We start from the raw sequence: 27,529 nt of genomic DNA on the forward strand, positions 1-27,529 counted from the left end.
ATTGCATTCGTGGTTTCTAGATTGACTGGTGAAAAATTCAATAATAAGTGACAAGTAGGGGTGGTGGGGATGGGACGAGGGATGACATGTACATCGTAACTGTGGAATGCATGGAGCAATTTCAACTAAAAGTGATGCGCGTGTCACTTATTACGTGGTAAGACTGAGTGACGTAAGTAACCGGGAAACGCCACGGGATCAGTAATGAAACAAAAAAAATCATTAAGCAAGCTACACGATATTACTCAAATATGAGATAAGAACGTTTGAATTTAATGACTCATCGACGAGCTCGGATGAGATAAGGATGACGGAAGGAAATGTTCTCGTTGAAGGAGTCCTTCCGACTCACAAGAAAAACTTACTTAGAATAGTTAGATGCGGTTTGAATGCCACCACTATTACGACTACTACTGCTCCTACTACTACTACTACTACTACTACTACTACTACTACTAAACAGGAGGCCGGAACCTAAACCAACCCGTCACCTGACTCGGTGCCGGGAGTGAATGAGTGCTGGAAGAATAGGGAAATATCGCCATGATTTGTTGGTCCTGACGGGCATCTGAAGAACGCTCTTTCTTTCTAGTCAACATACCAAATCGTACGTGCAATTCGAGAGGTAGCTGGTCGCAGAGTGTAAGCAACGTTTGCACTGATGGTCAGTGGAGTAGTTAACCAAATAAACCATGTGTTAGCAAAAGCACGATATGCTATATCAGTCATAAATGTACCGAACTGCAGAGTCCAAACTGCGTTTCAGACACTATGAATGATCCAGAAATAGTAAAAGTACACCAAAGAAAAATTAAAGATCTCCTGACAGCCGGCGAGGAAACAATGGTAAATCGAGACAGATGGAAGAGAATGCAAAGCAGAGGAAACAACTGGGATAAAAAAGGAAGGAAACAAATAGTTTGATGATGAATGCAGCCTAGCAACAGAGCATAAAAAAATGCAGCAATACAGGGAATGCTACAGAGAGAGACAAGACGAAATGTGGAGATGTATAAAGAATTAGTGTCTAATGCTCACAGAACATGTAAGAACAAGAAAAAGGAATTGCTGAAAGGAAAATTTTAAGAAATAGAGGAACTGAAGGAACAAAATGAAACAAGAAATTTTATCATGTCATAGGAAAGCTGAGATAAAAATTTTAACGAACAGAAAATGCATGTAAAAATACAAATGGAAAGATAATCAAAGACGAACAAGAAATACTGCAGAGATGGGAAGAATATTTTGAAGATATGCTCTATACCAAATAAGATGAAGTATAAAGACATCCACAAGAAGAGGAGAAAATAGAGGAAAGGGAAGAAGCGCAAAGACCAACAATGAAAGACGTGGAGTCGATGATACATAAATTGAAAAGTAACCATGCACCTGGTGAAGATAGGGTAGTGTCATAATAAATAACATATGGGAAAATAAAGCATGTCTGAGGAGTGGGAAACTGGAATAATATGCCCTACATATAAAAAAGGAGAAAAGTTAGCTTATGAAAATTATGGAGGCCTAAATTTATTAAATACAGCCTACAACGTATTTTCTGGGGTGCTGAAAGAAAGGATAAAGAACTGCGCGGAAAATATCAATATGGTTTCCGGTCAAATAGAGGCACTTCTGATCAGTTGTCTGTTATTAGAGAAATAATGGGAAATTTTATGAATATTTATTGATCCCCACTTCCTGTTTGTTGACTTTAAACAACCTTTTTATAGGCCAGCACTGTATAAAGTACTAAAAGAATCGGACACCTGTGACAAGTTAAGAAGATTAGTTGAGCTAACAAGGAAGGACAAAAAGGCAAAAGTAAAAGTGAACAACAAAGTGACCAAGAGCTTTGACTTTACAGATGGAGTGAAACGGGCTGATTATTTATCTGCAATCCTGCACAACTTAGCACTGCACAATAAATAGACAAGAGAGGACCAATAATAATGAAATCCAGTGAGATGCGTGCATATGCGGATGATGTTGGAAATATTGCAAGAAATGTAAACACCCTAAAATAAATTACGAAACAATGAAGGCAGAAGGAGCAAAAATTGTACTTATGGTAAACGAAAACAAGACCAAATACATGGTAATGTCATTTCCAAGGCAACGAGAACACCACATGAACTGAAGGTCTCTAATAATTTTTTTAAAGCTGTCAGCTACTTGGATCACATAGGTGTGCTGTTAACCACGAATAATAATGTGAAACAATACATTAGAGAAAGGATATAAGCAGGAAACAGTGGCTGTTATACTAACTTATAGGTATTAAAAATTCTCTAATTACAAGATCAACTAATCAGATACTGTTCCCATATGCAACCAGTTGTTATACATGAGTTATAAACAGATATGAACAACCTAAGGGAATTTGAGAGGGAAACGCTGCGAAAATTTAAGAGCCCTTGAGAGAGGCAGAGGGTTGGAGAGTTAAGTATAACCATAAAATACAAGAGCTTATACAAGGGACAGATATAGTGAAATTTGTTAAATCTCAAAGAACACCATGATTAGGACATGTGAAGAGGACATCGGATGACAAGATGCCTAAACCAATAACGAAAGGCAGATTGTATTCCACCAGAAGGAAGGACCGTCCAAGAGCTAGACGGCTGGACAATGTGTTGGCTGACCTCACCAAGATGGAGATCCGAGGGTGGAAGAAGAAAGTAGAGACCCCATACAGAGGAAGATAGCTGAGGAGGCCAAGGCCCGTCAAGAGCTGTTGTGCCACACTGACCACTGACAATGTGGGTCAGTGGGTACTTGCGACACTAGTACGAAAGATTGATAACAAATAAATTTTCAGCGTATCTATTGTAGCTGACTGAATTCTACCTACTACTCTTCTGTAACAATGAGCATAAGTTATCAGTATGAATGTTGTTTCGGATACCATTGTGCTTTATTAATTCTTCGTCCGAGATCTAAACTGCTACAAGCACTGAGTTGTGAAGGAGATCCTACTATTTACATGGAATGTGATCATAGTTTGGCTTTTGCACATACGGGAAGACCAGAAATGTCACTCGACTTACAGAACAAAAGAAAATCTTATGACCATGCAAAGTTTTGTAATCTGATGCTTGTTCAAATGGTTCAAATGGCTCTGAGCACTATGAGACTTAACATCTGAGGTCATCAGTCCCCTAGAACTTAGAACTACTTAAACCTAACTAACCTAAGGACATCACACACATCCATGCCCGAGGCAGGAGTCGAACCTGCGACTGTAACGGTTACGCGGTTCCAGACTGAATTGCCTAGAACCGCTCGGCCACCTCGGCCGGCGTCGGCAGTACTGATCTTATGTAAGTGGTAATTTAAATTAGATGAGCACGCAGTGAGAATTTGGATCGAGGAGGTAGGCGTAATGGGGGAATCCGTTCAGTTGTGTAAACTGCTGTGCCAAAGCACCTGCCTAGTAAGCAGCAGGCCTGGGTTTGATTCCCGGCCTTGGTACAAGTTTCACTCGCTGCTTCAGTCTATATACATAAAATAATATCTGTATGAGACCAGAAAAGTTTCTGAAATTATGTCTTTTCGATTTTATTTTTGCATTTTCCCTAGCGTTTATCACGTCTATTACACGGTCCTCTTTTTCAGGATTTGTCAAATTTAGTTTGTACTATGTTGCTTGAGGATTTAATTTTTGATATTTAACTTTCTGGAAAGACTAATTCATTGACTGCACAGTCATCAAGGCAACTTATGGGAGCAAAGTCGTGTGCACCATCTGTCTGAGAATCGTGGACACTTTATCCTGTGTGTCACTGTATTTTAACCGTTTGCGTATAGTATTCCCTGAAGTGGATGTTAGGATCATCCCAGAGTTTGCCTAAACGAGAATGAGAGACCGCTTACAAGCCACATTCTAGCCGGTCGGTGGTTAATCCGCCGTGCGGATTCGATCCGGTCTGGCCCATCACCATGTGTCACAAGCTAGCACGTGCGCTATAAAAACATGTTCCCTAACGTATTTACTGCACCCCGAAATAATATTCTCTCTCAATCAGTTTTGACTGTATAATTGTTATCAACAGTTCTTCTGACTAATTTTAATTTATTCCACAAATGGCAGAAGCCTCACACAGCTCATGTCTCTTGATATAGGAGGCCTATTCGGAAAGTAAGGTCCGATCGGTCCCGAAATGGAAACCACTGTGATGGTAAAAAATTTCTAATTGCGACAGTTAACTACATTTTCCAGTTACTTCCATACATAGTCGTCTCTCCGACTTCAGACATTTGTCGTAGCGCTGTACCAACTTTCCAATACTGTCGTGCTTTCCACCAATTCTCTACACTAGGCAACAGCTCGTTGTCTGTTCCATAATGTTGTCTTCATAGTCAGCGGTTGACGTGAGTAGAGATGAAACTCAGGGGGAGCCAATTAAGGGCTGTTTTAGGGTGATCAACACATCAATACATTCCATCGGAAACGCTGCAGAAGCATCTTCATTGCCCCTGCAGATTGTGGCCAAGAGTTGTCACGACGAAGGAAACGCATGAAAGTTGCGTTATGTGGGCTGCATGATAACAGGTGAAGTCTCTCACCGGGCCCTCATACATGGCATGAGACACTATTTATCTAGGCATCTATACGTGCTCACTGTTAGAAATGAAAAGAGCGACATGACGCGATGGACGAGCGTACTAGATACACTGCCCAATGCACCTGTGCAAAGCATCACTGGCTAGCCGCGGTGGCCGACCGGTTCTAGGCGCTTCAGTCCGGAAACGCGCTGGTGTTACGGTAGCAGGTTCGAATCCTGCCTCGGGCATGGCTGCGTGTGATGTCCTTAGGTTGGTTAGTTAGTCAGATTTAAGTAGTTCTCAGTCTAGGTGACTGATGACCTTGGATGTTAAGTCCCATAGTGCTTAGAGCCATTTGAACCAAAGCTTCTCCGGATTCTCACTGTGGTTTCCATTTTGCGCCCGATAAAACATTAGTTCCCGAACAGCCTTCGTATTATGGCACAGCCATTGACTAAGACTCATCATGTAGACTATTGACAGTGGTTTTGCAGCTGAAACACGTAGAGTCACAAATTATTTTGCGTGATTTTGACTACAATACACTTTACAGTTACCACTGTATTACCGAGTGAGGTGGCGCAGTGATTAGATACTGGACTCGCATTCGGGAGGACGACGGTTCAATCCCGCGTCCGGCCATCCTGATTTAGGTTTTCCGTGATTTCCCTAAATCGCTCCAGGCAAATGCCGGGATGGTTCCTTTCAAAGGGCACGGCCAACTTCCTTCCCCGTCCTTCCCTAATCCGATGAGACCGATGACCTCGCTGTCCGGTCTCCTTCCCCAAACAACCCAACCCAACAACTGTACTCTCAGTTGTTCTCACTATACATGTGAAATACAAGACAGTGTGTAGTGGTAAGCTCTTACAGTTGCCTGCCTACAATAGAATGTGTTGTTTATCAATGGCAAAACAATGAAATAAATAAAAGAAAACAATCAAACTGGAAATATGCTAAACAGTAATAAAGACAAACACTCATAATGTAAAGAAGAGAACAATATACCTATCAGAAACACTGTTTCTTAATGATTATGTGCAACCAATATATGTGCGGCACATCTGTTTCACCGTGAGTGCTCTAAACATGTTGGTGACAGACTTTCATTTACGAGTTTAAGAATGTTATAAAGTATTTCCACAACATATACTTTACAACACACAAATTGTTACGCAATAGTCGGTATGTTTTAGCAACGTTAAAAGCATGACTTGATGCCGCAGGTAACAATGGACCGCGACAGTCATGTCTAGACTCGTACTTCTGTACTTTTTAGCTGTCAGGCCTTTGTCTGATGGTTGCACTAGAGAAGCATGATATGGGGGCGTGAAGATCGGTGGCCATTCGGTGCTTCTAAAAAGGAGTTGGTTACGTCCCGGCAACGACTCTTCTCTTGCCCCTATCAACAACAAGAACTCAACATTGTTCTCTATGCATATTCCTCACATTCATCGGCACTAAACAATTAATGTGCAACATTCATGTGTCAGAAGGACACCTATACTCACAGAGAAAGAATAAAAACCTTTCCAACTGATTACACACCTCGGAATCTACAAAACAACGCTATCATATGAATTTACTGCGTACCTCTAACAAAGCGTTGGTGACTGAAAAACTGCAGATCTTTCCATAATGGACTGAGTTACCTCATTCATTGAAAGTAAAATGTTCACATAGTTTATTTGAACTGGCATGATTTAGTTTCAAAATAGAAAACAAATTTTACTTGTAAGGAAGTAAATTCCTGTTATTTCTAGAATCATGGACGTCTTTGGTATTGGGGGAACGAGAACAGAGCTGCTGAACAACGAATTTAAATTGTGACCCGCTAACAGAGCAAAGTATCCGAAACGCGACGTAATTGATAAATTGTAATGTATCGAATAAATTCTGCGACAGTCGAGACGTAGTTGTATTTATCGATAATACTTCGTCTTAGGGGATGACTATCTGACCTCAGTTTTTTTAGCTTTAAATAAAAACTAGCAATAATAAAATTGTTTCTCATGTACTAATTAGATTTAAAATAACGTTAGGTTGATTGTAGGTGCAGCAAATCTAAATAATACACTCCAACAACAGGCAATAATTTTAACAAATATTGTTTATTTGTTCTTAGTATCTCACAAAATTTCGTAGCCTGATTATAAAATCTACGTAATTACGTGAATTAAACTTTAGCTTGTGCCCCTATATAGTGGTTGGGAAACGCACTATATAAATGAAACATGGAGTACGCAGGCGGTCACCACATCTAAAATTAATCGAAGTCAAACTCTGCACTAGCACAAATAAACGATAGTCTAATCGACATACAGTGCAGTAAGCTTAAGAGCTTATCAGTGACGAAAATATAGTCCCACTGGCAAACTGAGTTAAGAATCAGTCAGTGCAAGTAAACCAAAGTCCAAATCGGCTTACTAAATCCAAGCGCTGCTAAACAATTGGCAGAAATGGAACAGAGTCCTGATCACAGTAGAACATTTCTATGTCCCCACTGAACTGATGCGAAATATATGAAAGTGTAGCGACTGACAACGTGAAAATATCTACACTACTGGCCATTAAAATTGCTACACCACGAAGATGACGTGCTACAGACGCGAAATTTAACCGACAGGTAAAAGATGCACATGATTAGCTTTTCAGAGCATTCACACAAGGTTGGCGCCGGTGGCGACACCTACAACGTGCTGACATGAGGAAGGTTCCAACGGATTTCTCATACACTAACAGCAGTTGACCGGCGTAGCCTGGTGGAAGGTTGTTGTGATGCCTCGTGTAAGGAGGAGAAATGCGTACCATCACGTTTCCAACTTTGACAAAAGTCGGATTATAGCCTATCGCGTTTGCGGTTTATCGTATCGCGACATCGCTGCTCGCGTTGGTCGAGATCCAATGACTGTAAGCAGAATATGCAATCGGCGGGTTCAGAAGGGTAATACGGAACGGCGTGCTGGATCCCAACGGCCTCGTATCACTAGCAGTCGAGATGACAGGCATCTTATCCGCATGGCTGTAACGGATCGTGCAGCCACGTCTCGATCAGTGAGTCAACAGATGGGGACGTTTGCAAGACAACAACCATCTGCACGAACAGGTCGACGACGTTTGCAGCAGCATGGACTATCAGCTCGGAGACCATGGCTACGGTTACCCTTGACGCTGCATCACAGACAGGAGAGCCTGCTATGGTGTACTCAACGACGAACCTGGGTGCACGAATAGCAAAAGGTCATTTTTTCGGATGAATCCAGGTTCTGTTTACAGCATCATGATGGTCGCATCCGTGTTTGGCGACGTGGCGGTGAACGCACATTGCAAGCGTGTATTCGTCATCGCCATATTGGCGTATCATCTGGCGTGATGGTATGGGGTGACATTGGTTACACGTATCGGTCACCTCTTGTTCGCACTGACGGCACTTTCAACAGTGGACGTTACATTTCAGATGTGTTACGACCCGTGGCTTTACCCTTCATTCGATCCCTGCGAAACCCTACATTTCAGCAAGATAATGCACGACCGCACGTTACAAGTCCTGTACGGGCCTTTCTGGATACAGAAAATGTTCGACTGCTGCACTGGCCAACACATTCTCCAGATCTCTCAACAACTGAAAACGTCTGGTCTATGAGGGCCGAGCAACTGGCTCGTCACAATACGCCAGTCACTACTTTTGATGAACTGTAGTATCGTGTTGAAGCTGCATGGGCAGCTGTACCTGTACACGCCATCCAAGCTCTGTTTGACTCAATGCCCGGGCGTATCAAGGCCGTTATTACGGCCAGAGGTGGTTGTTCTGGGTACCGATTTCTCAGGATCCATGCACCCAAATTGCATGAAAATATAATCACATGTCAGTTCTAGCATAATATATTTGTCTAATGTATACCCATTTATCATCTGCATTTCTTCTTGGTGTAGCAGTTTTAATGGCCAGTAGCGTATCACCACGTTGACTAGCAGAAGTCTTGCCTCTACCGAACCGTCCCGAAGAGTGCGAAAGAGCAACGTGCCATAGCCCTTTTAAGCCTTCAGCACATCCATCTTCAGAAAATCCTAGCTTCTCTGTGCTTAACGAATTCGTGCTATCACCATATACAAGTGTAATAACAAATCTGAATATGCCATCAAATACAGTCTAAAAATTTAACCAGAACCGGTATCTCATGCTTAATTCTACGTGCAGTAGTTTTCCCACAATTAAATTGTAAGCAAAGCTGAATTTTAGCAGCAGTAATCAAAACACTTCATGATCTCTATCCCTTCAATAATTACAATATAGACATAGCTATGGTGCCTTTATCTTACGGAAATTTGCCTGCTCATTTCACAACGGAATTAATGCAGCTATAAACAGTTACGAATTACCGGCAGAACAATGTACATCTGTAAATAATTAATTAAAAATAACAAAAATGTAAATCTTACAAACTAAATGTTGTAGCTGATGCGTAATCACGTTTTTCAACACATATAGCCTTGCTATTAGTGAAGCTGTCTTTGATAAAATGGTAAGCTCATTTTAATCAAAAGTTTAATAAAAAAAGTCCTTCACAGGTTAATTAATTACGTTATGAAACACATCAATAGGTGAGTCCGTGCGCGATGATGACCATTACAAATTACTGCTTGGTCACTCTTGTGTAATAAAAATTGTAAAAGCTATTTCATTATTTACTGCTTAGCGCTTTATCTTCCCACACACATTATCTTCAGAGCATTTATGCAAACCAACAGAATAATCATTACTCCTCCTCTTTTACATGACGTATCGTGCTTTTGTATAACTGCAACAGTTTGCACTACGCGTGTGCACATGTGAATTACGTAAATCTACTATTTGTGCTCGCTAGTGGGTGGATTTGACGTCACGTCCAGAGAGTTCAAATTCTGACAGAAGCCACGTGCTGGACCAACCACGGTACTTTGCCAGCGGGAGAACAGTGCACACAAACCAAACTCTATATCCGACCGGGATCATACACCAGTAAACAGATGTGACACATCGTGTCACAGTATTCAATTTAGAAACAACGCAAAAATACAAATCGCAGGAACAGCCCGATCACATGCTCCTTTGTGGACTTAAGGCTTATGATTTAGTTGATCGGAAATCCGTTTTTATCATCCTCAAAGAATGAGGACTCGGCACGAAAGGACAGGAAAGCCGTGAGTCTCATCACACACACACACACACACACACACACACACACACACACACACACACACACAGAACCTCCAAATTAAAATTCATGAGTGAGTTGTCAGAACCATTGCTGATCGAAACCGGTGTTCGATTGGATGACAGTCTGTCTCCTATCCCTTCCAATGTTTTGGTCAAAGTCATCCGAAGGTGGGGAAAAAGAACTTATAAATCAAAATTACTGGAAAAAAAAATTAGATCTAAATTTCTTGCCTAGATTCCGCAAATCATCTGACAACACTGGTAGGCAAGGGAGACAACAGCAGTCAAACAGATAGAAACTCTATAAAGATTATTCCATTCCTTTATGAGCCAATTGGTACAAAAATCGGGTTTCACAGTTATTTAAAGAGACAGTCTCGGCTGCAACGCTATTTTTACAACAAATAACGCGTTTCGCCCGGTTAAGGCTATCTCATATTTTCGAAGGCTACCCAAGCATTACACTAGCCGGTGATATGTAATATTTTGATAGCCTTTCAAAATACGAGGATGGATGGATGGATGGATATTAGTGTTTAACGTCCCGTCGACAACGAGGTCATTAGAGACGGAGCGCAAGCTCGGGTGAGGGAAGGATGGGGAAGGAAATCGGCCGTGCCCTTTCAAAGGAACCATCCCGGCATTTGCCTGAAGCGATTTAGGGAAATCACGGAAAACCTAAATCCGGATGGCCGGAGACGGGATTGAACCGTCGTCCTCCCGAATGCGAGTCCAGTGTGCTAACCACTGCGCCACCTCGCTCGGTAAAATACGAGGAAGCCTTGGCGAAATCGTTATGTCAAATAAATAACTTTGCGACCGAGACTGTCTCTTTACATAGATATAAACTCTCAAGGACTGTACTGGAAGAGTTGGCCTCCAAATATCCTTTCCAGAAACCAAGTGCAGGGATTGCACAGAAATATGAAAACACCGCGAGAAATCACAGTTGAACATAAATGCAGATAATAACCAGGCCTACTGGTTGCGCTGTTGTATTTGACCATGAAGGTCACCTGTGCAATGTCATCGTCCTCCATACGGTGCAAGTGTGAGTCGTAGCCAGAACGTACTGTCTACATGTGAGTGCATTACATCTGAGCTAAGTGAATTCCAATGGGGGAAGTTGTTCGTGCCTTTGTGGTGAGTGCTTCCGCAACCAACAGAGCCATTCGGAAAGTGGGCGCACTCAGCGACCGTAATGTGACTTAGTAGGTAGCCATTCTCAATGTACCATTTTCTATTCTCAATGGATGTAAGTCCCTGTTGTTCGGGCGTCAGTCACAGTTCTTTGAAGTGTTTGGTGTTTCAAGAGGCATCAAATCGAAGACTTATACCTCTTAAAAGAAAAGCGGAAAAACATCATAAACTAAGTCACAACGCGGACGAAAGTATGTGCTGAATGATCAGGATGGACGGTCGTTCAAGAAAACTGTGACGAAAAATAAGAGGATTGCAGCTGCAAAGGTCACTGCAGAACTGAATGTCGCACTCGTGGATCCTATCAGCACCAAAACAACACGAAGGGAGCTTCATAAGCTGGGAACTGCAAGGCGAACTGGAATTCCAAAACCACTCGTCACTGATCCAAATGCCCTGAACAAGAAAGCGTGGTGCCAAAGCTATAAAATCTGGACTGTGGACAAATGGAAGAAAGTAATTTGATCGGATGAGTCTCGCTTCATACTGTTTCCAAATTCTGGCCCAGTTTACATCCCAAGAGTGAAAGATGGGGAGGGTTTGAGGGTTGTGTGATGATTTGGGCAACCATATCGTGGTATTCCGTAAGCGCCATGGGTACCCTTCAGGGTCGCATTACTACCAAGGTTTATGTGAGCATTGTGGCTGATCAGGTCCACCCCTTGGTATAGTGTTTGTACCCCAATACTCATGCTGTGTTCCAAGACAACAGGGGCCCTTCTCACACAGCTTGCATCGTTCAGGACTTGTTTTGTGAGCATGAAGATGAATTGTTGAATCTCCCCTCGCCACCACTGTCATAAGAATATTACTGAGCCTTTGAGGTCGACTTTAGAGAGAAAGGTGTGTGGTCGCAATCGTCTTCCAACACCGTTACCTGAACTTTCCACTATTTTTCAAGAATAATAGAATAAGACTCCTTTGAAAAGCATGCAAGGCCTGTATTTATCAATTCCAAGACGACTAGAAGATGTTTTGAATGGCAAGGAGTTTCCTATGCCGTATTAGGCATGATAATGTATTGTGTTTTAGGTTTTTCATATTTCTGTTCATCATCTCAACATTCTGCTCAAAAAGTGATAACAAAAACAGAAAAATCGAGAGAGTGCAATACTTCAGAAGTGTTCAGGCGAAGCTATTGAACCTAGAGCGGGATAGAAAATTACACAGAAAATTCTGATGTAAAACCTTAGAAGAGCTTACGGTAATGTCTACAAAACCTACATCAAAAAATTATGATCAAACACACGAAAATCAGGCACTGTAATAAAGTTAACGAACCTAAGTCTTTTGCCTAGCGAAACGCCTACACTAGATAGAAATGGTGATCTGGGAGGTATCCTAAAAGAAGACCGCAAAATCCTAAGAAAATACTCGCCCCAAAAGAGTAGCAGATGGATACACACACAATTCCGAAAAACAGCGGAAAAAATATCCAATCTCGCGGTAGACGTAACAAAAAGACGATTGAAATTTTATGTAGATGTCCACAGACTCCCAACAAATAGACTCAATCACAAAATTACGACGTACGTAGAATAACTGCAACCATACCCTGGATCCAGCAAAAAAATGGCTCTGAGCACTAAGGGACTTAACATCTGAGGTCATCAGTCCCGGGACTGGTGACCTCAGATGTTAAGTCCCGTAGTGCTCAGAGCCATTTTTGAGCCACCAGTCCCCTAGAGCTTAGAACTACTTAAACCTAACTAACCTAAGGACATCGCACACATCCATGTCCGAGGCAGAATTCGAACTTGCGGCCGTAGCGGTCGCGCGGCTCCAGACTGTAGCGCCTAGAACCGCTCGGTTCCGTCCGGCCCTGGATCCAGCAGATCACATAGAATTTAGAAAAGGCTCTTGTAATCCATCAGATATTTTGAACAGTAAGTTATACAGACAAAAAATTAGCAAATGAGGAGTACTGCCAGAGAACGAGTTCACCACCAGACAAGGGACAAAATGGGCTGAAAAAAGATAGCAGATCCACGGAGAAAAATGAGGGCTGCTTGAAACATAATAGCTTTGAGTTGCAAGATGCCACTGGTGTTATGGAACTACATGGATGTATATACTAAGATGGTATCTGTTTTTTCGGACATGTCCGAAAGAACATATAAAGGCTCACCGGCCACTTGACCATCTTCTTCTGTACGGATGCACAAAAATTGCCCGAATTCTTGCGGGAATCGGCAACGCGCCGCGAGTAATGAGTATAATGGGCGGGGGCACTACGAATATAGTGCGGGACAATACGTTAAGAATGTGGGTGTCGCGGGAGGCGTGCCAGAGTCCCTGCAGTCGCACTATCCTCTGTGTCCTCGGTGGCTCGGATGGATAGAGTGTCTGCCATGTAAGCAGGAGATCCCGGGTTCGAGTCCCGGTCGGGGCACACATTTTCATATGTCCCCGTTGACGTATGTCAACGCCTATAAGCAGCTAAGGGTTGTCTTTTCATTGTGATTTCATACATGTATGTATTACATGGTCCAGTACATGAATGTGACTACTGCCTATATTCAATGTTAACGTGCAACAGCCGCTCACTGAGGGCTAGTGGCAGGTGGCAGCACTAGCAGTGGAGGGTATATTCTATGTTTCGGGCTACCAACAATGTCTCTTGAACGAACGTACAGCGAACATTGCTGAATACGGATGTCCGCAGCAAGTGCTTGATTCATGCAGCCGTCTGGCTGCCGTTCATCGGCGACAAAGACCGGAATTTGCAAGCCAGTACCGCAACTTGGCGCCCGCTGAGTGATGATAGGTGGCCTTTTCAGATGAATCACGTTTTGTGTTTCACTGGATAGATGGCTGTTGGCGTGTATGGAGTGAAACGTCTGAAAGCAAACACTGTGCTACACTCGTCGGAAGGATCTAGGCCAGAGGACGGAGCAGTACGATATGGAAAACGTTTTCGTGGCATTCCCTGTATGATTTTCTCATTCTAAAAGGCACAATAGATCAACAAAAATATGCATCTATCCTTGGGGATCATCTCCATCCCTACATGCAGTTTGTTTTTTTCTGGGAACGATGGCTTGTACCAGCAGGACAATGCAAGATGTCACACAGCTGACAGTGAACGTGCGTCGTTAGAAGAGCACTATTATGAGTTTACCGTACTCTCCTGGCCACCAAACTCCCCGAATTTAAGTCTAATTGAAGTCGATGGGACCACCTCGATCGGGCTGCTAGCGCCTTGGGTCCTCAACCTAGAAATCTAGCGCAGCTCGCCACGGCACTAGGGTCGGCATGGCTCCACATCCTTGGTACGTTTCAGAACCTCGCTGACTCTCCTCCTGCACGTCTCGCTGTGGTCCGTGCTGCAGAAGGTGGTTATTCAGGTTTTTGACAGCCGGTAACATTAATGTGACTGGACAGTGTAATTTAGTGGTCCCCTCCCGATATGCAGATTGCCCGATTGCAGTTCACATGTACGATAACGACGTATGCACAGGGAAACGGAACAGGTAGGTGCCACTGACAAATGAATTATAGCTGTGGGTCTTGTGCTAAATTAATACTCATGGGCGTAGCCCTGTAGGGGATGGTATGTTCACATACTGGAATAAAAGTGAGATTCATTGAAATCATGCTTTATTGACAATGTTTCACTATATGTAAATTACGAATCTGATTGTCTCACAAACTGGAGATGAGTGCAAGACGGAAACTGAATCCCTGATAGTTAGTCTCTCATTATACTGGATCGGAAAGGATACCTTAGGGAGGCATGGAAGAACCTTGGCAATTAACTCGTGAGTTACCTAACTGAAAGGCAAATGCAGTGTCGCATTGGTCATGAGATTGGTCAATTCTGAAAAGTGAAGAGAGAAAGAATGCATGAAGAGTAAATAGCCAAGCCACGGCCGGGGTATCAACTCACTATGCGTCCTTGAGCTAACGTCCTAGTTAAGTGAAGCAAACAAACGCGCCTATTTCTACGTCAGTGCTGCTGACTTGCATCATTACTGCGTGACCTTACACTCAATATGTGAAACTGGATGGTAAGCTAGCACTGGAGCACGTGGTGGGCTGCAGAAAGCCATCGCGCATCTCTCGAATGTCAGACGTGGAAACCGTACCAGTCTCCAAGCCCGAATGTGTAACCCAAATGGCGAACCTTGAATGCATATCTTTGAATTGCAAAGTCGATACTTCGATGACCAATCTTGAGTCTTGAATCGTGAATGGATCCAGAATTGTGAATGAGTCCAGAATCGTGATGAAAGCAGAATCGTGAACCGTGAGTGGGGCTGAAACTTGCGCGCTGCCCCCATCTTCGCTCGTGACGCAGAAAAATTACGCGTTAAGACAATCTGAAGGACTGCCTCAGTCTATGATTCTAACATTTCTCTCGGTTACGCAGAATTTTTGTCAAAGCTCTAGCCAATGGTATAACTTATGTTAGGCCAAGCAAGAAGTGGGAAACCGCTGCTTCAGAAGGGTGCAAGTTCCGATGAATGGCACAACTCTATTTCTAATGTTTGCAAAGGCCGACACAACAGAACGCGGCTTGATTTTTGTGTCCAGAACTCCGTGTGGAGTGTCCTTAAATAGCGGCGCTAGCAAGGCTCGGAAGACCACAGAGGTGTCCTTTAATGGCGGTGCTATGCATTTCTCACGTTATGAGACGATCTTATAACGCTGGGCAGCCGGTTGGCGCTCGTGTTTCCAGCCCGAGGTCCGGTAGTCCCTGCCCACCTTGTGTGTGACCGCTTTTGATAAATGTCACAGTCTCGCGGATGTGCTTTTGACTGTAAGAGGACCCACCAGACAGGCTCTCCCAGTTCGCCGAAGTGTTTATATTCTCAAACGGCGCTTGCCGACCGCTCACCTGAGCAGACGGGACGAAACGGTGGTTGGCCACTGCCACTCAATAGCCCAGTCCCGTCCCGTTTCAAGTCTCAGTCCTAACTGTCCCACCGAGAGAGCTGGCGCAGTGGCTAGCACACTGGACTCGTATTCGGGAGAACGACGGTTCAATCTCGCGTCCGGCCATCCTGATTTAGGTTTTCCCGTGATTTCCCTAAATCGCTCCAGGCAAATGCCGAGATGGTTCCTTTGAAAGGGCACGGTCGACTTCCTTCCCCGTCCTTCCCTAATCCGATGAGACCAATGACCTTGCTGTCTGGTCTCCTTCCCCAAAAACAACAACAACCTAACTGTCCTATTCTAACGAACCGCCCTGTCCACGGCTCGGCTGCTACGATCAGTAACTAAATACAGACTCACTACATAAATAAACATTACCAGATAGGAGTGACCTCCGCAATCATCATTCCTGCCTTTTATAAGAATCAAATCCATATCACACATACATTGTTTTATCAACAGGAAGCCTGCATATCACATTACGCAATTAATTCAGGTGGTTAATAAATGAAATGTCAGGCTGCCTACAGCCGGACACGTTTCAGCGTCATCCCAAAAGGTCCAGTTGCATATAATCTACACATATTATAAAAATGGATGTGTGTGTGTGTGTGTGTGTGTGTGTGTGTGTGCGTGCGCGTGTGCGTTTTGCCTATCTCCTGCTAAACCACTGGACCGATTTCAACCAAACTTTGTACACGTATCTCTTACTATCGCAACAACTGCCGTGGGGGTAAAAACTACGTACCATCATTGATCAGAAAATGTTGTTGTTGTTGCGGTCTTCAGTCCTGGAAATGGTTTGATGCGGCTCTCCATGCTACTCTATCCTGTGCAAGCTTCTTCATGTCCCAGTACCTACCGCAACCTACATCCTTCTGTATAAGCTTATGTATTCATCTATTAGTCTCCCTCTACGATTTTTACCCTCCACGCTGCCCTCCAATACTAAACTGGCGATCCATTGATGCCTCAGAACATGTCCTACCAACCGATTCCTTCTTCTAGTCAAGTTGTGCCACAAACTCCTCTTCTCCCCAATTATATTCAGGAACTCCTCATTATGTGATCTACCCATCTAATCTTCAGCATTCTTCTGTAGCACCACATTTCGAAAGCTTCTATTCTCTTTTTGTCCAAACTATTTATCGCCCATGTTTCACTTCCATACATGGCTACACTCCACACAAATACTTTCAGAAACAAATTCCTGACACTTAAATCTATACTCGATGTTAAAAAAATTCTCTTCTTCAGAAACGCTTTCCTTGCCATTGCCAGTCTACATTTTATATCCGCTATACCTCGAGCATGATCAGTTATTTTTCTCCCCAAATAGCAAAACTCCTTTACTACTTTACGTGTCTCATTTCCTAATCTAATTCCCTCAACATTACCCGACTTAATTCAACTACATTCCACTATCCTCGTTTTGCTTTTGTTGATGTTCATCTTATATCCTCCTTTCAAGACACTGTCCATTCCGTTCAACTGCTCTTCCAAATCCTTTGTGGTCTCTGACAGAATTACAATGTCATCGGCGAACCTCAACGTTTTTATTTCTTCTCCATGGATTTTAATATTTACTCCGAATTTTTCTTTTGTTTTCTTTACTTCTTGCTCAACATACAGATTGAATAACATCGGGGAGAGGCTACAACCCTGTCTCAATCCCTTCGCAACCGCTGCTTCCCTTTCATATCCCTCGACTCTTATAACTGCCATCTGGTTTCTGTACAAATTGTAAATAGCCTTTCACTCCCTGTATTTTACTCCTGCCACCTTCAGAATAATTTGTAAGAGAGTATTCCAGTCAACATTGTCAAAAGCTTTCTCTAAGTCTACAAATGCTAGAAACGTAGGTTTGCCTCTCCTTAATCTTTCTTCTAAGATAATTCGTAGGGTCAGTATTGCCTCACGTGTTCCAATATTTCTACGGAATCCAAACTGATCTTCCCCGAGGTCGGCTTCTACCAGTTTTTCCATTCGTCTGTAAAGAATTCGCGTTAGTATTTTGCAGCTGTGACTTATTAAACTGATATTACAACAAAAACACAGTTCATTTTTTGTTTCCATTTCTAATAGAAAATTGGCAAAATGGCTACCCGGCAATGCCGGGTTTGGAAGCTAGTAATAATAATAAATATTAAAGTTTAGTGACTGGTTACAAAACTATTTGTACGAGCAGGAATAATAATAATAATAATAATAATAATCTACCCCGTGGAGGCCCGGGAAAAGAATAGGCCTCCGGTATGTTCTGCCAGTCGTAAAAGGCGACGAAAAGAACAAACCACTAACAGGACTAACCCCCCTTTTAGTGTGATTAGTTGGTTCAGGACAGAACTAATGAAGCCTCGAACAAGCGCTGTCATGATCAGGGACAACGCTTGAACCCTATGCCCGTCCACAATGGTAACGACTCTACTAGCCACACGGAAAATGATTTAAATCCAAATAGAGGTGTTTTCCAGAATATGCTTCCTGCAACCACTCTAGAAGGAAAACAAAGACAGAGGATGAGATGGTCAGACGAAGTTAACCGACACCTCATGTTCTGTTACTACCAAGCAACAAACTTAGGAACCAACACAACTGGATACAGATCACAAGTATACACAAAATTTATTACCAGATACCCAGAATTAAAATTTTTAACAGAACAACGACTAGCTGATCAGATCCGTGTAATAATCAAAAACAACAGGATACCCCAGTCACAATTAGAAAACATCAAACAACAAGTACAACAAATACTGGAACAAAATAATGTGCAATCAGAAGAAGAAGAAAAGACAGTAATGGACTCAAACATCCCAGAGCAAACAAACAAAGAACACCACGCATCAGTTAAACAATCAGAGGAAAACGAAATCTTAAGACAGCCACTAGAACAAGCACAAACAGAACACGAAGTGACACACATGTTAGATATAGAAGAAAAATTTCGGCTGACATACATAGAATACAAAAAACACAAATACAGACATTAGACGATTCTTGCATAGACCACCAAATAACCCACAAGTCGAAACAACAACAACAACTATCAACACAATCATACACAACAAAATCAGTGAAAATACAAGTATGGAAGAGTTACAACTACTGGTTTATATAGGAGCACTCACTACACTAAATATACACACTACGCAGAGATCAGAACAAACCAACAACCCACAAAACCAGCATGGCAACACAAGCTACCGATCAGAATAGAAAAACTGAGAAAAGACATTGGACAGCTAACACAATTTATAAGAAATGAAATATCAGACAAAAAACGAAAAAAGTTAGCTAAAATCTCATAACAAGAAGCGATAGAGCAATTAGATGAAAAGAAGCAGAAATTACAAGCATTGGCCAAACGACTTAGAAGATACAAAAATAGTGAAAATAGAAGGAAACAAAACCAAACATTCAACACAAACCAAAACAAATTTTATCAGACAATAGATAACACACACATTAAAATAGACAACCCACCAAACATAACAGACATGGAACACTTCTGGAGCAACATATGGTCAAACCCGGTAGAACATAACAGGAATGCACGGTGGATACAAGCAGAAACAGACACATACAAGATGATACCACAAATGCCTGAAGTGATAATTTTGCAACATGAAGTCACCCAAGCAATTAATTCTACTCACAATTGGAAAGCCTCTGGAAAAGATAAAATAGCAAATTTCTGGCTAAAGAAGTTCACCTCAACACATTCACATCTAACTAAATTATTTAACAGTTACATTGCAGACCCATACACATTCCCTGATACACTTACACATGTAATAACTTATCTGAAACCTAAAGATCAAGCAGACACAGCAAACCCAGCAAAATATCGCCCCATAACATGCCTACCAACAATATACAAAATACTAACTTCAGTCATTACACAGAAATTAATGACACATACAACACAGAACAAAATTATAAATGAAGGACAAAAAGCTGTTGCAAGGGAGCACGAGGATGTAAAGAGCAAATAATAATAGATGCAGAGGTGACATATCAAGCTAAAACTAAACAAAGGTCACTACACTACGCATACATTGATTACCAAAAAGCTTTTGATAGTGTACCCCACTCGTGGTTACTACAGATATTGGAAACATACAAAGTAGATCCTAAATTGATACAGTTCCTAAACATAATAATGAAAAATTGGAAAACCACACTTAATATCCAAACAAATTCAAATAATATCACACCACAGCCAATACAGATTAAGCGTGGATAAACCAAGGAGACTCAATAAGTCCTTTCTGGTTCTGCCTTGCTCTGAGCCCACTATCCAACATGCTAAATAATACAAATTATGGATACAATATTACTGGAACATACCAACACAAAATCACACATTTGCTATACATGGATGATCTAAAACCACTGGCAGCAAGAAATCAACAACTCAACCAATAACTAAAGATAACAGAAGTATTCAGCAATGATATAAATATGGCTTTTGGAACAGACAAATGTAAGAAAAATAGCATAGTCAAGGGAAAACACACTAAACAAGAAGATTACATATTGGATAACCACAGCGACTGCATAGAAGCAATGGAAAAAACAGATGCCTATAAATATCTAGGATACAAAAAATAGAAATAGATAATACAAATATTAAAAAAGAACTAAAAGAAAAATACAGACAAAGACTAACAAAAATACTGAAAACAGAATTGACAGCAAGAAACAAGACAAAAGCTATACCAATATTGACCTACTCATTTGAAGTAGTGAAATGGAGTAACACAGACCTAGAAGCACTCAATACACTTACACGATCACAATGCCACAAATATAGAATACATCACATACATTCAGCAACAGAAAGATTCACATTAAGCAGAAAGGAAGGAAGAAGAGGATTTATCGACATAAAAAAACCTACATTCTGGACATATAGACAATTTAAGAAAATTCTTTATAGAACGATCAGAAACTAGCAAAATACACAAAGCAATCACTCATATAAATACATCGGCTACACCACTGCAATTTCATAACCACTTCTACAACCCTTTAGATCACATTACATCAACAGATACGAAGAAAGTAAATTGGAAAAAGAAAACACTACATGGCAAGCACCTGTATCATCTAACACAGCCACACATCGATCAAGACGCATCCAACACATGGCTAAGAAAAGGCAATATATAGAGTGAGATGGAAGGATTCATGATTGCAATACAGGATCAAACAATAAACACCAGATATTACAGGAAGCATATTATTAAAGATCCCAATACCACAACAGATAAATGCAGAGTTTGCAAACAACAAATAGAAACAGCAGATCACATCACAAGCGGATGTACAATACTAGCAAATACAGAATACCCCAGAAGACATGACAATGTAGCAAAAATAATACATCAACAACTTGCCATACAACATAAACTAATAAAACAACATGGTCCCACATACAAGTATGCACCACAAAATGTACTGGAGAATGATGAATACAAATTATACTGGAACAGAACCATTATAACAGATAAAACAGCGCCACATAACGAACCTAACATCATACTCACCAATAAATAGAAGAAATTAACACAACTAATCGAAGTATCCATACCCAATACAACAAATATACAGAAGAAAACAGGAGAAAAAATTGAAAAATACATCCAACTGGCCGAGGAAGTCAAAGACATGCATCAGGATAAAGTTGACATCATATCAATTATACTATGAACTACAGGAGTCATACCACACAATATCCACCAGTACATCAACGCAATACAACTGCATCCAAACGTATATACACAACTAAAGAAATCTGTAATTATTGATACATGTTCAATTAGCCGAAAGTTCCTAAATGCTATCTAACATATACCGTACAGTTAAAAGGAAGTCACGTTTGATCAATGTCCGCGTCACTTTTCATTTTTAACCAGACATAACGTCTGAGAAAGGAAAGAAATAATAATAATAATAATAATAATGCCAGCAACTAGACTCAGTAACTCTCTTCAAGCAAACACTCACGGACACAAAATCTAAAAAAAAATGTATGGAAAAATACCAAAGCGCACATTAATTAAGGCCAGTGTTCGTAAAGGAGAAGGACTGTCACCACTCCTCTTCAATCTCGTCCTGGATAAAGTCATTAGGGAAGAACAACATCTCAGGGTGCCTACTCATCTTGAACGGACAACAGCGATATACGCGGACAGCGAAATCACAGCAATCAAAAAAATGGAAGTCCTCAAAGAACGCGCTGGAAAAGGTGGTTTGCATGTCTCTTCTGGAAAATCTGAGTTCATTCGCGCTAAATTTAACTTTCAGAAATGAAACATGATATACGGACAAATAAACAGGGACAGACACTTCAAGCATCACGGTGAGATCATAGCACCAACAAAGATAGGAAAGGAAGCATAGAGTTGGATTACAGAAACAAAAGAGACCATGCGGGAGTATGCATACCATCTACAACAAGAAGTGCAGTTCCACAGGTACAAAGATTGGACAGCACAATACGGTTATCAAACCAAATGGACTGAAGGAAGTAAAATAGCTCACGAAGAGAGAATGAGGGCTGTAAAGATGTTCAGGAAAAGAAATCTGAAATCGCTGTGACATATGGTCCATATCCTAATAATAAAAATAATACTGTGACGAGAAGGAAGAAGGAGCAGGAACAAAACGGAGGAAGGATGGAAGGAATATGGAAAAAAGAAAAACTGAAAGAAAAAAGAAAGAACTAGGAATGGCAGAAATTAGACGAAAAATGGTACGTCTCAAAAACCAACATTACTTCCGCTGATAATATGAAAATGGGCTAAATTTACGGGTATTTAATTTAATTCTGCGACAAGGTTTACGTCACAAGTGCATCTGACGCCTATCATCGATCAAGAAACGCAGTTACAATTGCTGCTATTGTTAAAAGAAAAGTATTGTCAGTAGATTAGAGAAATTCATAGTGACACGACGTAAACAGGTATTACTTAGCGTTAAGAATGCAGCGAAGAGTAAAATCATCTATCTGCGACTAGCTACTCACATGAGGTCCCATTCGATGTCTTCTTCCTCCAAATCCCGCATGATGTTCGCCACTCGATGACGAAAATACGATTCGAAACGAATGTCATCCTCTAGCACCATGACTTTCTCGTAACCACCTTTCAACACCTGAGAACATAAAAACCACAAGCATAGTCACAGTGGATAAAAAATTTCAATTTTTTGTTTGGGACAATATTTTCCCAGAAAAAACTGTAAATACTTCCAATCCTCCACTTCCAGCCTGTAGTTTACGCCAGTAATTTGCCAAATGCTGGACCATGCAATTTCCCCTCCATCCACCTCCTCATTAAAACAAAAAGAAAAAAAAATTGGGAGCCCCTTTACTCCGCTGAAAATATCCCAGCGTTCTACAGCGATCAATCAACCATAACCAAAGGTCAATCAGTAATATAAAAATTTACATATTTCAGTGGACCACAGACAAACTTCACACGCAACAAGACTTTACTGCGTCATAAATGACGCACGGCTGCAATACAGTATGTAATACATACAGTAGGTTTTAGGAGGAAATATAAAACGTTAAGAAGGGATGAAGCATAAAAGGTAATTGACACGGTATGTTTTAGGAGGAAATACAAGACATTAAGAAGGGATGAACTACCTGAAGCAGTTTGTTACAAATGGAATTTCATAGTCACACAGGCAAAAACGAATGAACAGCATGCTCGCTTTTAAAAACTTCTGCTTTTAATGCAAGTCTGTTTCTACTTGGAACAGACAATAAGAGGTTACTGATTGCGGCTTCGAAGCCATCCAGTATTTATAGAGGGTGTACAGGAGTAGTGAAAAGCTTCTAAGGGTGGTTCAGGGTAGGTTGTGTTGAGAAATAATCGTTAAGAAAAAAAATTCGATACAATGCGACGTTTCCGAGTTGCTTGAAGTTGGCCAATCAGGTCGTTGCGCGAGAAAATTCAAGCGGCCCGTCAGATACAACTTGTGTCAGTTGTTCTCACAGTGTAGATGACGGTGCGTGAGGACTGCTCAGCCTTTGGTTTGAGTTCGATTCTCAGTACCGTCCCACGTCTCTCTCTTGTCCGCTTGTAGGAAACCAAACGAAGCACACGTCTGACGATACTATCTCTGGCGAGCCGCTTGTACTGGAGAGCACTACGGTCTATTTAGCTAAATTCAAGGCCAATTAACTCGGAAGCGGCGCAACGTATCGACTTTTTTCTTAACATTTATTTCCCAGCACAACCTACACTGAAATACCCTTCTAAACTTTTCAGACTGTTTCCGACTACCTTGTATAAATACTCAGCAGTAAATAAAAAGTTTTAGATGTCCGAGAGTGTACAGTAATTGGGAAAAAACACGTTAGTTAAATAATCCAACAGCAATGGGCCTCGAAGCGACGATAGTGACAAACTTAAGCACTGTCATCTGAATGTAAATTCAAAATCGAAACACTAATTTCCCTGCAAAGTTCCGCGATGGTTCCTATTTAGACGTTGGCGAAAGGTCGAGTAGAAGGTATAGACGGGGGTGGGTGAGAGTGGAGGCAACTTTTTTATAAGGTGTATTACAAATTACGGAACTGTTCATGCCCATTTTCACAGACTGCAGATAGTTGGGAACAAGCACTTTATTTTATTTTTATTTTTATTTTGCCACTCGCTCTGCTTGGCTTGGGTTATGAACAGAAATATTAAAAAACACTCAAGTTTATCACCTCAATAGCCAACTTGTGCTGTTCAGTTCTTCCAGGTTCTGAAGAGGAAATAGATAACGGGCTCGCAAGGATAGCAGTTGGGCATTTGGTAATGCAACACTTCTTTACTTCTCCCTTGTCACCGCGAAAAGCTGTCAAGTAGCAGCTCTCACATCAAAGAACGCTGCCCATAGCCAGCACTTTCACTGAACACTGTATACCAAGTAACGTGTGCTGAATGGTGGTATAATTGTACTCTCGCAATCAGATGGAAAGCATACATCCCTACATCCTGTAGGTCACTTGTTACTGCTATAATTCGCCCCACTTACTTCGGTGTCAGCTGTAACTTAAGTTTCACGCTCCTACGAGGGTGTTACGGGAGTCAGATAGTCTACACAACACAATTTGGCAACCAGCTGCCGTAGAAGTCCCATGGTACTATCCCTTCCTCTGGCCGGATTTTGCTACACACGCTTTTTATCGCCTATTCTGCCTGATAATTAGAACCCTTTTTATCGCCTGTTCTACCTGATTCTCAGCATGTCTTTCTATTTAACTAGCGGCGTACTTCTGCAACATCGCATATTAAATGACTCTATTCCCCTTTGGTGGATCCTCCACGATTTTCGAGTTTCGATCTTGGGTGGTTTTTCGAGTTCCGATCTTGGGTAGTACTGTCCTTGAAACCTAAATTTCAAATTGCAGTTTTTCATCATCACGATACTACATTAATACTAAATGCACACAAGTTTTACACATTTATAAACATTATCCTCATGAATGCCAGCCAGTCTCTTTTTCTCCTTCTGGGTCAACCTTGCTTAAAGAGCCTTTCAGATGTGTTTTCTTGGAAATATATTTTCTCATTTCTTTAATGTATATGCCCAGTTTCAATGGCAACTGTTTGACTTCGCTGTCAGTCTGCTGTTTATTGTGGCTTTACCGGTTTTCCTTGTGTATTTTTAAATGCTGTCCATTTTGCGTCGTGTAGCAAATACATTCTGGTATATGTTTCTTTCTGCTCACTCCATGAAGTCCTTTGATATCAACCACTTCTGCACAAGATACCTCCCAACGTGTAACATTTTAGATTTTCTCATTGGGTGTACCGATATTTTAGTATTGTTCTCATTATACATGGCTGATATGGCCTAAAAGTGATGTACATTTCAAGTTTGGGTGATCTGGTCACTAAACTGGATGAGTACTGCCCTCGGACAGGCAGAACAGGTCCCGGCGTAACGATAAACATTTTTAAATTGTCGTGAATGTTTAAATGTAGTCTTCTCTTCCAGTACAAAGTCGGGTAAGTTCTGTTAGTTTCCATCCTTGAGAATGTCGCAGTCTACTTGACCAGAACGTCAATTGCGTAACTGTGTTCCATTTCAGTAGACGACACCTGTTTACCGCAGAAATACGTAGAGTTTCGAAGGCTGGAGAAAGGTTATAAAGAATTACTTCTTCAGTGTATCTGTCCAGTTGTAACAGCAATAGTCCGGCCCCGTTGACAGTGAACTGGAACTGATGATTAACATGCGAAAAACTGACAGTAGAAGAATAAAAATATAGAAAACATAGACATAAGCAAAGGGAAAAGAGCATTAAGAAACCTCTCTGCAAAAGCAATATACACAACACACACACGTGGGAGGAAACCTGCTGTGTTCAGGAAACCACAAAAAATTAAGAAGTGGATGGTCATCAATTATTTTTAACCATATTTCTAGTATTTCCTGATACAATTCCAACTGCTGATTTCCATCCCTCTCTCTCTCTCTCTCTCTCTCTCTCTCTCTCTCTCTCTCTCTCTCTCTCTCTCTCACACACACACACACACACAGAGAGAGAGAGAGAGAGAGAGCGCGACTGACTACGGTACTGAAGACGGACTTTTCGATAGTTTTCTGACATTTAGAGCGAGGAGGAACCATGTTAATAACGAAGTAAAGGAAGAAGGAGGATTAGCGTTTAACATCCCGTCGACGAAGAGGGGAAGGAAATAGGCCGCGCCTTTTTAAAACTAACTACTCCGCTGTCAACTCTAAGTGGTTTACGGAATCCACGGAAACCCGGACGATGATCTGAAACTCAGTCGTCCTACTGAATGAGGACCCAGTCTCCTAACCGCTCTAATCCCTGCGCTACTTCGCTCGAGAGTTGATGCAACAGAACCAAAGCTGTTATTGCGGTTACGACATCTAGGAAGGCGACAGGTGGTCAAAGGCAATGCGTATATCGACTTTTCCAAGGATGAAGGAACAGAAGACGGTCTTCTATAAGATGGAAGGAAAGCGAGACGTTGGTGGCCGGTGGTGACCAGGAAGGAGAATGGCTGATGAGATAATGGAGAGGCAGAAGCAGCGATAACCATATACGACACTCGAGATACGGTAAGAGGGAGAATGAGAAATTGGCCTTAAACTGAAAAAAAAAAAAAAACAGAGTTTACCGCATTGACGACATTGCAGTTATTTAAGTAAGTCACGTGATAGATGACATGGGAGGAAACCTGCTGTGTTCGGGAAACCACAAAAAATTAAGAAGTGGATGGTCATCAATTAATTTTAACCATATTTTTAGTATTTCCTGATACAATTCCAACTCCTGATTTCCATATCTCATTCTGCAATATATCGTGATACACACGATATTTAAATTTTCACGTTAATTTTCAGCATTTACACAATATAAAATATATTTGAATAGAAAGATGTAAAAACCTAAAAGAATGTTATGTTCATAAATGTATTCCATGCTGTTTATTGTGCCACAACCGGTTTCGTTCTAACAGAACATCAGGTGATCAGTTTCAGTCTTGTCCGTTGAAGCGAAACGGCTCTACGTTTTGCCTAGTACGGCAGATAATCTTAATAATTTTGCACCTTCCCCTTTAGAAAGAAACCGATTGTGGGGTAATAAACAAACCCGGAAAAAATGTTCATAAAGGAACCTTTACCAAGCCTCCGGTGACTATAAACGGTCAATTTTTTGCTCTC

The 27,529-nt window shown here is 41.4% G+C and overlaps 1 protein-coding gene across 1 annotated transcript in view; it reads right to left on the reverse strand.

Annotated features, from left to right (window-relative positions):
• LOC124613064 (glycosyltransferase 25 family member) overlaps positions 1 to 27,529 on the reverse strand; it is an 804,128-nt gene that overhangs the window by 46,600 nt on the left and 729,999 nt on the right. The window contains 1 exon segment of the mRNA XM_047141647.1: positions 22,854 to 22,981. Coding sequence (XP_046997603.1) covers positions 22,854 to 22,981 — 128 coding nt within the window.

This window comes from Schistocerca americana, chromosome 4 (assembly GCF_021461395.2).
Source record: "Schistocerca americana isolate TAMUIC-IGC-003095 chromosome 4, iqSchAmer2.1, whole genome shotgun sequence".
NCBI classification, from domain to species: Eukaryota; Metazoa; Arthropoda; class Insecta; order Orthoptera; family Acrididae; genus Schistocerca; species Schistocerca americana.